General features: G+C 45.1%; 1 protein-coding gene across 1 annotated transcript; it reads left to right on the top strand.

Moving 5' to 3' along the window:
- The first annotated feature begins 308 nt into the window (after window positions 1-308).
- tp53inp1 (tumor protein p53 inducible nuclear protein 1) lies at window positions 309-10,015 on the top strand. The gene is made up of 4 exons (XM_079733808.1): window positions 309-488; window positions 2,148-2,503; window positions 5,468-6,020; window positions 6,268-10,015. The coding sequence occupies exons 2-4, from the start codon at window positions 2,377-2,379 to the stop codon at window positions 6,515-6,517; spliced, it is 930 nt and encodes a 309-aa protein (XP_079589934.1). The 5' UTR covers window positions 309-488; window positions 2,148-2,376; the 3' UTR covers window positions 6,518-10,015.
- The last annotated feature ends 2,392 nt before the right edge of the window (window positions 10,016-12,407 follow it).

Raw genomic sequence — 12,407 nt, 5'->3', positions numbered from 1 at the left:
ATAAATTAAACCAAGTTGTGTTGAATGAGTGTTTTTCCCAATATATATTTGGCTTTGGATATATAAATATAAAAAGATATTTCCTAATATGTGGGGTTTTTTTTGCCGTGAGGCACTCCCAGAGCCTCACGGTGCTTTGCCAAGGCATGCCCTTTTCTGGATTCTGTCACGTGCGTTGGTGACAGTCACTCAGAGCGAATAGCGACCTCTGATTGGCTCTGTGATTTACGACTCGTCCCTCCCATAGGCGGGCGCACCGATCAGCTGTACTCCACAACAATAACAAAGCTAGCATTTGGGACTTCGGAAACGGCGAGAAAAGTAACGAAAATTGACTCCGAATGTATAGTCCCCAATAAAATATTTGTATTTCTTCTGCGAAGAAACCACGGTCTTTATATTATCCAAACAAGTAATCTACCTCTTTAACAAGGATTTATATTGAAAATCATTCGTTTTTTAACAGTTTACATTTTTCCTTGCCGCAGGTGAGTGCTTGTTCTTTGTCTCCTTAACCATCACCTTTTATTTTTGACCATTTAATAAATGATAACTATTGTTTCGCATCGATCCGAGTGTGAGGGTAGACCGTGGGTCCAAACCGACCACCTTCGGAAGTGAACGGGTGCTTTTATGTTGAACAATAGATCCGAGAGGCCTGCTCAGAAATGTTCGGATATCGATGCGCTGTTCGGCCGATCAGCCCACATCGTGCACAGGGTTAGGTAGAGCAACCCCACGGGAAGGTCTACCGCCTAAATATAACAAGAGTTGGTTAAAATAGCACGACATATATCTAAAGAAAACTTAACGCTAAACAAGCTACATTACGCCCAACGAGTGTAGGGTTACAGAGCAGCCTCCTCCTCCTCAGCCCGCCGCCGAACCCAGGGGAGGCGGTCCCTGGCCCGGCGCAGACACCACCCGATATGCTCTGCTATTTTAAAATTTGTCCGGTCATCACAGTCATTAATCCTGTTAAAATAAGGTATTTCTCGATCCAGATATGCCCAAATACTTTAGTCGTTAAATGCCCACCGTGCGTGAGCGTGCTTGCCTTGCATCTTCTCCTCGCATACACTCACGACAAAATGTAGACCATTACGTCATGTATGTCGTTGTACCGACCTTGGCATGTAAACACAAGGCCTGCTGTTGTTTAGCCACTCGGGTCATGCTAAACCATCTTTAACGCAGAGCCGACATGTCCGGGATAAATACGGCCTCGGCTGTTCTCGGTTGTGCAGCACATCATTATGCAGACGATGATACTAAACCGGCGCTCGCCTGTAATCGCATTAAGTGCAGCGCATCCAGTCAGTGGCCCCTTGAATCGAGGCAAAAAACAGCGTGAATGAATCGCTTTACATTGGAACAGGTGCAGAAGACAGGTGCAAACTCTGCTGTTTGTCAGGACGCAGGCCTACTAACTGCCATCCTTGTCCGCCGACCCCCTAGCCCAGCTGCATCGGATCGGCCCCTTTATAAACCGAGTAGGCTCAGGCTCGTGCCAGCTCTGCCAACTGCACTTTCTGAACAGGCGTACAGAACCTGACAGTCAACCCTTCGACGGACGGCAGATGACACACGGGATTCATTATTATCTTTAATAGACTAATAACTACGCAGCCTTCTTTGTACGCTAATACGTATGCTCCTCGGGTAGTTGAAAAGTAGAAGATGACCCATTATTGGTGTCTGCCTCTTCCTACCCAGACCTGAAGGACAACAAAGACATCGAAAATAAAGGCTCGATTATGTGTTTTGCCCGGAAGGTTTTGGATATCTTTTGTTATCAATCATCTTAAAATGTACTTGGCACACCTCCATGTAAATGTAGGCTGCTGCATGCAAATTAGCTCAAGAAACGGATATAGGAAAAAAAATGCTTTACTCCGTATCAGCTGTGCCCATTGGCTATAAGTGTGCAGGTCTGGGCGCCATGATATGGATGTGATTTTTTTGTTGATAAGGCACCACTGTGTTGTCATAATAGCTACCATAGTGGTTTCCTGACAAGGCACAATCCGTTTTAAACACGTTATAAACATGTTATTGTATCAGATGGTGTTGTGTATTTAGATCGTCCACGTGACCCTTTCCTACGTCTGATTGGTCTGTAACCAAAACGCTCTATCTCCACGCAGGGCCTTGTTGTACTGTATCTTGCACTGATTAAGGAGCCGCCTGGGCCTGAAGAGAACATGTTCAGACCCTGCCCTCTTCTGAGCCTCGTATGATCCCAGACCAAAACACATTGATGCACTTTAGCACCTTCCACGGAGCCTCCTCCCAGCCAAGGAACCGGCAGCTGATGAGCCAGAAATCCGGCCCCCGCCCCAACCCAGGCCCCCGTGTGCCCCCCAAGGCCCCGGGATGTTCCAGAGGTTCGCCAGCGCTCTGTTCGGGGACGATGAGGACGATGTGAGTCACCTCGGTCGGCCAGGACAGAGTGAGGAAGACGAGGAGGAGGATGAAGATTGGATTCTGGTGGACTATCTGGGTGAGTGCCTTGTCACACACACACACACACACACACACACACACACACACACACACACACACACACACACACACACACACACACACACACACACACACACTCTCTTGTACAACTAGTTTAACTGAAACTCCAAGCATCAAACATGCTTTTTTTTATCTACATTCATTGCATTATTATCTTTCTGCGTATTTCTGCGTGCGTAAATACCTAGTGGCGAGTAGGACAGGAGACAAAAGGCCGTTACGTTGGGCAGTTGGGAACAAAGTCCTGTAATTACACACAATGCCAGAGAGGGCGGCGCCGGCAACAAATATCCCAGTAGACACACGCTAAACATCACAGATTGTCAGTAGCCCAAGCACAAACGTATTGTGCCCCTTGTTTTATATAGACTGAGATAGACCAACCCCTTTATGCCTCCTCCCTGTTCATGTTTCCCATTTTCAGATGCTATGGGTTCATGACCCCAGCCCACCATATGTTCTACACAAATCTACACCACAGGTTACATCTACTCATAAATACACACACACACACACACACACACACACACACACACACACACACACACACACACACACACACACACACACACACACACACACACACACACACATACACACACACACACACTTTACAGAGAACGTTGTATAACTAAGTAAAGCCATTAATAAGGCATTCACAGGGTCTTTAAATGGAAGCAGACCTACAGTACCTAGGGGTTGGCCAGGGTAACATCTTGGCAAGGTATTCAGTCTGGTCCAGACTTGCCCCACCACCCCCTCCCACCCCTCCTTTATACCCGACTGACCCCATCTCTAGTTTCAACGGACTGTGAATATCCTCAGATGCCCACCAGCCCAACCCCTGTTGACCTCTGGGGAGGAGGTAGTGGGAGGGGTCTCAAATTGCGGAGGGGAGGGTCTTCTGTGCCTGTCCCTGAAACTTCGCTTTTTGGAGGGACCAGGTCAGACAAAGCCCCAGAGGACCCAGGGGGGTTAAATATAGTCTCCCGTGTGGCCAGAGGTAGCTGGCCTAGCGCCTACATTTATGGGAAGGCGATCTATTATAAGTGCTGCGCAGGATCTCAAAACAGCCCATGACACCTGTAGGTGTGGGTGCTCATACTTGGTGCTGCCGTCACACCTGAAGGATTTTAATAATACCTTTTAAAAACAGCCACTGGGTTAGTTTGCTGAGCAAATAGCCCTGTGGCCATTGTGGATTGTGGAGAGTTGAAGCGGAGCGTCTGTTTACCTTTTGTGGAGTGCTTTCCCAGCTCCCATACTGACACGCAGCGCTCCCTCTCCCTCTGCTAAGGTCTTTAACTCGACACCACTGACTCCAGCACCACCCGAGAATTGCTTGTTAATTAGTGATTGATCCAACCTGCCCTCCCCTAGCACTTATCTAGGGAAGGGATCCGTGTTGCACTTCATGCGTGTCGGGTGCCCTGCATGTCTGGTGCCCTGCATGTCTTCCTTCCATTTAACCCTGTAACGGATATATCATCGGATATCATGGACATCAAAAAATTGTCATTTCTTTTTACAAAAAATACTTTGGAAGTCCTTTAATGCAGAATACCTCCTTGCACATGTTCTGTTCCCCAATAGCACCTGTTCATCAGCCCTGTCCGCATTCAATGCACGACACAGGATCACACCCATCCACCAGCCCTCTTACCCTACACTGCTTTGTTCTGGAAGTATAGGCTGCCTTCTCTGTGCATGCATGTTTAACAGCTGTCGCTGACACACACACTTGACAGGATTACATGCTAATTGCTTGGGACAGGGTTTAGGGAAGCAGTTATCTGTTGGGAGTGCCCTACTGTGGTGCTTGGGGACAGAACAGCATCATCAACAAGGCTCCTTGCTCTTCGGAAACACAGCAGCTTGCCGGTAAACAAAGTGCCCTGTGCAGGCGCCACCTGCATGACGGCCTTAAGACCAGGCAGACGGTGTCACATGACACCAATGTGTGCTCTAAACAGACAATGGGATGCACACTAGCTGACTAATGGCTCACACACACACAAATCAAATTTTAGATAGTTAATTAAGGAGCATGTAGGACAAGGTACCCTGCTCAACTTCAGGTTTGACCCCATAAAATTTCAGCTGGGAGTCCCCCTAACCACTGACGAGACTATCCTGCCCCACAATGCATATGGTCACATAAACATTTAGCACAGTAGCATAACAAATCTTCACAGAATCAGAACAAGGGTCATGGGGGTCTTTGTTTGCAAGTGTAAGTTAAAATGGAGGAACTTGGAACATAAGGTGGTAGCAGACAACAGGATCTGTGCTGGACAAAGACCAGACATCCCTGTTTGATTTCAGTTCTGTTTATGGGCCTAGTGGGTTATTATTAGAGTCCTGCAGACCTCCAGCACTAGGAGCAGAACTCAAGCCTGGCTGTCAGCCACTGTCCACACACATCTCTGTACGTTTGACGACCTCCTGTTCTTCTACTACTACTACTTTTAAGTGGTTACTGATGGCCTGCATCCCGGGCATGTTAGAGTTAAAAAACCGAAAAAACAAAGGCAAGGAGGCAGTACTAAGGGGGTCTGCCTTCATGTCTTGTAGTATAAAGCGCAGAGATAAAAAAATGTTCAATCTGCAATGCCCCCTGCTGGTAAGGTGGGCTATAGGATATACTGAGATCAAAGCCCCTAAAGGTTGCGGTTCTGGCATTGTGTTTCTGGGTGAACCCTTTGACTGTGCGTTTATAGCAGGTAGAGAGTCTGAGTACGACTGTAACCGCTGCACAATATTGGCACAGGGCCAAGTTCTGGCAAATGTGGATTTCGGATTTTTGTGGGATTCTAACCGATCACATTTTTTGTGGGTACCATGGCACACCAGCTCCCTTTACTTTGACTTGATTTTCAGATGTGTCCTGTTTCCATGTTGGCTGTCTTTTTCATCCGGGTTCATCTTTGTCTCTGTGCAGGAGACGCGAGGGCAACCTCGGGCGGTGCAGGCCTGGCCGGTGCTCCCGCTGGGCCTGCAGGCCAGGACGAGGAAGACGATGAGGAAGACCTGGTGATGATCCCCTCGCCGATGGCCACGCCCAACGTCCGATACGCCTCCTGCACCTCCCTCAACTCCATGGCCGACACCGACGCAGAAGGGGGGCCCGAGGACGAGGCAGACGACGAGGGTGAGGACGAAGAGGAAGACGAGGAGGAGGAAGAGGAGGAGGGGGGTTTCCTGCGTCTGGGGGCCTGCGCCCTGGAGGAGAGCTGGTTTGTGACCCCTCCCCCGTGCTTCACGGGCCGTGGCGGCAAGAACATCCAGCTGGAGACCAGTCCGCTGGAGAACCTCCTGATCGAGCACCCCAGCATGTCCGTCTACGCGCACCACAGCCCCCCGCGGCTCAGCCTGAAGCCCCTGCCCCGCTCCCTCAACCTGGAGATGGACCGCAGCCTGGGCCTGGCCGGGCCGCCCTGCTCCTCGCCTGGGAAGGAGAAGGGCCGACGCTCCCTAGACAACCCCCGCCACCGGTAGGACTCTTTTAAGCAGCATTTATCCAAAGCCTCCATCGACAGATCCAGAGCTTTTTTCTTGTCTTCAATGATATAATATAAGCACTGACTCTGTTTTCTTCTATATGAAGTCAATTATTAAAGTGAAATAATAGTTATAGAAGCACGTGAATAGTTCAAGTAAAAAATATCATCGTTTCTTTTTTGGTATTCATGAGTCAATGTCCTGAGCGCCCTGTGTTCTGCTCTGCGTTTCCCCCTGCAGGCCGGAGGTGGCAGACAGCCAGCGTCGCCCCAGCCTCCACACGACCTGCTTCGCTGCGGCGCTCTCCGCCCGGGCTAGCCTGCTTCAGCAGCAGGGACAGTCCCGGGGCCGGCGGGCCCAGCGCAGCCAGCCCCTCTCCCGCAACGCCATGCGGCGCGGCAACCTGCTCTGCCTACCGGCCACCAGCAAGCAGGGCCGGGCCAACACCATGTACCTCCACCAGCCCAACCAGAGACACCTCAACTACTGAGGGGTCCTGGGGCCGCAGCCCACCGTGTTGTCCTCATCGCAATCACCATCGTCATCACCATCATCATCAGTTCCCAGCGTTCAACCAAGAATACAATCCAGTATGAAGATCATGTCAGTATAGGAAAGACACCATAACCAGCCTTCTGCCAGAGAAAGAGCCATGTCGTTCACGACCAAAACAAAACACACCAATGCAAGTCTTTCCATCTGGTTGGTCTACCATACTTGAAGTTCTGGCTTGGGACAATTTAGAGGAGTTAGATCAGATATGTTGGTGGGCTCGTTTGGGCTCGAAACAAGGGAAAATAAACAGAACTCACAGGCTAGTGGCTAAAAGTGAATTTACTGTGCAAATGTCCATCCATCCATCATACATCAGATTAATTCCTAAAAGAATGGATGCAAGAAAAATGTCTGTCATTCTAATCGCCCCAATCCATCGCCCATCGTTTTTATACACCGGCCATTTTGTCAGTCTCAACTGTCCTGAGCCCTGACCTGTTCTTCTTCATGGACTCCATAATTTTTTAGTATCAATGCTGTAGGTCACTTTAATTATTGGCACATTCACCGTCTCCATACCAGGACAGCCACAGAGGATGTGATAGGAGTTTGGGGGAGGGCTTGTGATGTCATTCAGAGGTTGTATAGAATCAGGGGGATGAGGGGGCCGCAATACGCTTGGCAACGCTCTGGGGAAACTTGATTGGACAGCAGGAGGCTTTTTCTTTAGTTAGGCTAAACTGCCTTTTGTTTCTTATTGTGTGTTAATCCCAAATTGACTAGATCTCGCCTTCTCCCCTACAGCTGAGGTAGGGGGAAAAACCCAGTATACAATCAAATTGTTCAGTGCAATACGATACATAGAATCACAAGGTCAAGTGTGCACTAGTAGCCACTGTCAGAGATTAGGGAACTACAGAGAATTCTGTTGTGGGAAAGATGCAGCAGACAGTTGGAAGGAGTGAAACGGGCTGACCATGCTTGGCTTAAGACCAGGGCTGGACTGAGATCTGATCTGAGACCGGCACCATGGTGCAGGTCTAAGGTTCAATCTCTCCTCTTGAAAGATTGAGTTTTGGAAGCTTTCACCTCGCTCTATAGTTGCTCTAGGCATCCATTGTCGGTTGCATCACCTTTGCGTCCTTCAACGTTTATTTATGGACATACTTGACATCGACATTACGACCGCTCTCTCGGTCTCTCCTTGGGCTTTTAGGTGAAGAACGCCTTGGACTTCTTAATTCAGTAATCTTTGACAATATTTTTAAAAAATAAGAGGTAAATATTACTGGGTTAAATATCACTTAACACATTGTTTTAAATGGTAGCTTTGAGAAAAAAAAGAAATGTAAAAACGTATTTAAAAATGAAAAAAAACTTCCAAAATATTTTTGAAAAGAAAAAAATATTACATATCAGTATGAAGATGGTATATATGCGTCTGTTATCTTGAGTAGGTATGTTTGGTCATGTTTGGTTATGTCTGGTCACGTTAGTATGCAGCTTGTTGCATGGTTTTAGAATTGTTAGCGGTGGGTAAAAGAAAATGAAAAAATATTTTTTTTCCTTATTATTCTCATTACTATATTGTTGTGTTCTATAAAAGTATATCTGCAGTCCAATTCTCAGGGTCACGGACAGTCACCAATACTTGATGGCTGATAATTGTCTCACATGGGGGCCTTCCAGACTCTGGTCCCAGTTTGAGATCCCTAATAAAATGTTAGTAATCAGGGATCGTCTCCCTGCGCGTCTCAAAAGATTTGATTGGTCCCAGGACTGTGAAAGTACATTTCTTAAGCTCTCAATCAACTGTAAGATGGGGGGAAATGGTTGGTCTTTTATCAACGTGTATCTGTTTTGTTTGGTGTACCTCATATGATTAAGAGTTGTAATTGTATGCCTTTTATTTCTTTTAAGTTACTAACCTAGTTCACATTTTCTGTTGAACGGTAAAATATTTGAAAACCAAAAAAGTTGCAACTATCTTTAACTTTAAAGTACTTGTTTGTACTGTAGTTACTTTATTATATTTTGCTTACTATGTCTGGGCTAAAGGGTGGTTGCTGTGTAAAAACAAACAATAGTCTTTCAGGATCCCAGCAACACTGCAAAAAAATATGTCTATAATCATCTTAACAGACCACTGAATCAGGTATTCAGTCTTAAATGTACCTTTTCTTACAAGTAGCACTACATTACATTGAAATAGCAAATTCCCTTCTTTTTTTAAAGCAATTTCTCAGCTATGTGACCATGACAAGTGAATGAACAGAATCTAAAAAAAACATTTTGTTACACTTTTTTATTTGTTTAGATTACTGGGCTCATTACAAGATTTAACACCATTTGAAGTGGAAGTTCTAAAACTCCAAGTCAGTCCAAGTCCAGTCAGTTATTATCCATATTCATATGTTTTCTATTCAAATCTGTTGGCTTGTTTTTCTTACATTGTTCACCTCTGTGATCATAGCACATACCTTAAAAAAACAAAAAAAAGAAAGCCTAGCCCATGTGTATTAAAGCATGGCACATAGGCACAAACAAATTGTGTTATGTGTTAGAATGGTTGAGTGTACATACATGTATTGCTCGTGGAGTGACTCTCACTGTTGTATTGAATCTTTTCGTTTTGAAGCGTACATGTGATCAACCTTTTGTGGTCGTTATAGAGCCGTCTTGATCTTTTCACATTGCGTTGGAATGTTTAAAAAAATAATAATAATTACAAGTTGTGAGGGACAGGAGAAAAAATGGAGGCGTTGCTTGGCGATTGTCTCCTGCTTTTTTGTTTTTCTCCAAGGGAATTCTGGGAGGAGGAGGAGGCCTATTTTGTACTCTTCTGTCCACCGCTCCATGGTCAGATGTGGATCATGAAACCAACAGGGATTTGTATTGTTTTTGTTAAATGCCTTTGAAATTCTGCCGTCACGGATCACGTGCCTTCCCGGGGACAAATCATTGTCGTCAACAATGTGTCACTGAAGAACTTTGAACTCAACGTTGTGTCCTGAATTGGACACACACACAAACGGACAAACAAATACTCAACAGATCTACAGACGTCAAAGCTAAAACTATGCACCACTGGAGGTAGCTTCCTCCCTCTCTGTGACCCCCCCCCCCCCCCCCATGAATCCCTGTACAGCTTTTATAGACAAACAAAACGATGTAGCAAGCCCGTTTCCTCTTGTTTTCAAATACGTGTGAAGAATACTTTGTGGCATTTTTGTTTCTCATCAAGTGTTAATTTTTTTTTTGCTTTTATGTAGTTTACTGGAATAATACAGCACTTTGCCAAAAGAAAAAAAAAAGTTGTAGGAATATTGTTTTATTTATCAACATATCTGGTCTTTTGTGTTTTAGACATGTGACTGAACAGTTTGTTCTGTTATGGTAAGAAACGGAAACGTAGGGTCATCTATGTTCAAACTATTATAGTTAATACATGTGATCTCTGAATGACTTACAATAAATGTTTTCATACACATAATTCTGTGTTTGTTTCTATTGACAGTATTGAAAAAATTCAGTTGGGTGTAAATGGGCCCCCGATACTGTACTATAGTTGTCCCTTCCCCCGTTCCCTTAATAATTGCACACTGTATGTTTAAAATCAAGCGGCAGCCATGGAGTTTGACTAGTAAGACAAGCCTAGCTGTAACTCAGAGGTTCACATTGAATTGCTTCATACTTGCCCAACACATTAACTGCGGCTTCCAACCCAACAGCTGCGGTTCACACACTTCTACATCAGTGGAATGGCAGCCTTTACTGTATTACTATAACTCATGTTAAATTAGGTCTTCTTTTAAATAAATCAACTTTCAGTCTTCACAAATCTTTAGCCCATGGCTCCATAAGACCATGAAATGACCCAACAAAATGTCTACATCCAACTTGAACTTTGACCCTGCAAATTTTAATTATGAACACATTTCCATGAAATACTAACAAAAATACAGCATTAAACCAGGTGCTAGATGTGACCACAATGTCACTGCAGCATTAAAACCCCATTGGCAGAAGTACAACAGCTTGGCTCAGATATGGAATAGGGAAATAGAAAGATTGAAATAATCTTTTCATTTGAAATGTCTAAACAAACCTCCCCTGTATGGCCTGTGGGCCGAGTGGTGGAGCTTTGTGTGGTTATATGTGGTAAATGGGAGCATAGGTGGAGCAGCTGCACGGAGACCTCTTCCTCCGGCCCAGGAGAGACCCCCCAGCATTGACCCACCAACTGAAAGGAGATGTTTTGTCTTAATGAAATGTGCTAGGGTTAAAGGGGACATATTATACCACCAGGTGTGAGTGTGATTAGCCTTATAAGCCGTTTCAAAAATCTGCCCCATATACCATCACTAGTGGGCGTGTCCACCTAGATCTGTGTTGGATAGATCAGTCTAACAGCCTACCCAGTGGACTGAAGTAAACATTGCACATCTCTTTCCTCTCACACATAGTAGCTATTACTGGACTGTTGACATTTCAACTGCACTAGCACTATTGCACTTTTGGGTTATTGTTATTATTATTTATTATTAATATATTTATATACCATAGCAAATGGGAGATCTATCTTTATAGTGGGTAATGTATGCTATCAGGTACTTGTATGCCAGTGCTGGTGATGATGCTCTAAACATAATTTCGTTGTTAACTCTGTTGAACGAGGACAATAAATAAATCTAATCTAATCTAATCTAAAACAGTAGTTTACGTTTTAATTAGCCTAATGTTCCTACTCGCTCCTGGCATCTAAACAGCAGCAACACCCTCCATCCTGTCCACATGCCCCCCGCTTCCACCTGCTGCCTACCCTGTATGAATCAGCCCTTTAGCTTCAGCACTTTAGTTGCAAGGTCAACAAATCACTTGTATGCAATGAATTCATCACATCTAATGACACTGAGATTAATGTTTCACTGAGACATGGCTAAAAGTTGCGGATACAGCGTCATGAGGCAGGCCAATTCACCAGCCTTTTCTCATGTGCAGAATCCTTGGCTGTCTGGCCGAGGGGTCTGTCTGACACGATTTGGTTTATAAGCCTATATCCTTTGATACAGCCTTCAAGCATCTATTTATTTTTTGTCATAGGCAACCTTTTTCATTCCTATTAGTTTCCCGCCCGATTCTTTTAATTGGTTTTCTTCCCCAGTCTCAACCTATAGTAAGGGCCATATTCTCAATCTTATTCTTTCATACAGCCTGAAGCAAAAACTGTTCAGAACTTATGGATATGGTTGTATCATCGGACCATCTTAGTACTGAGTTTCATTCGTGTTCTTCTCCACCCCATAAGGCCACATTGGCCTCTATTCGCTCTTGCATCATTAACTCAATTTACTTATGCATTTTGGCATCCCTCCTCAGCGCTGGTACTCTACCCTGTCACTGACCTTACTCCTTTAACAACCACTGGGGCCACTGAGCAATCAGAACCGAATACAGTTCAAAAGTCCCCCTGTGGTTTAACGACCACATCCACTCGGTAAACATCCAAAAGGGAAATGAAAGGCCTGCATGATCCACATTTATTAATTGTGGATCATGTAGAAAGAAAATGCTGCAGGAAGAGGTGGAGCCACTTATTATTCCATCCTGACCTGTTCCTGAAGACCTTGAGCATTTACCTCACAGCTCGCAGAAGGTAGCTGGGGGTGCTACATCCTAGTTATTTAGGACCTCAACGCTGCAGTAGACACATTTAATCAAAACTTGCTTGTTGACAGACTGGCATCACTGATGTGGCCTTAAACAAGTTCAGATCCTACTTATCCACTATATGCACTATACACACTATATACTACATGCTGTGGCTATAGCTGTAGTATATAGTGTGGGACACTATGGTGTCCCACATAGTTAAATTATGGTTC

The sequence above is a fragment of the Pollachius pollachius genome (genome assembly GCF_949987615.1).
Source record: "Pollachius pollachius genome assembly, chromosome: 1".
NCBI lineage: Eukaryota > Metazoa > Chordata > Actinopteri > Gadiformes > Gadidae > Pollachius > Pollachius pollachius.
Note: the sequence above shows the minus strand (reverse complement) of the source record. Positions and strands in the feature narration are given on the sequence as shown.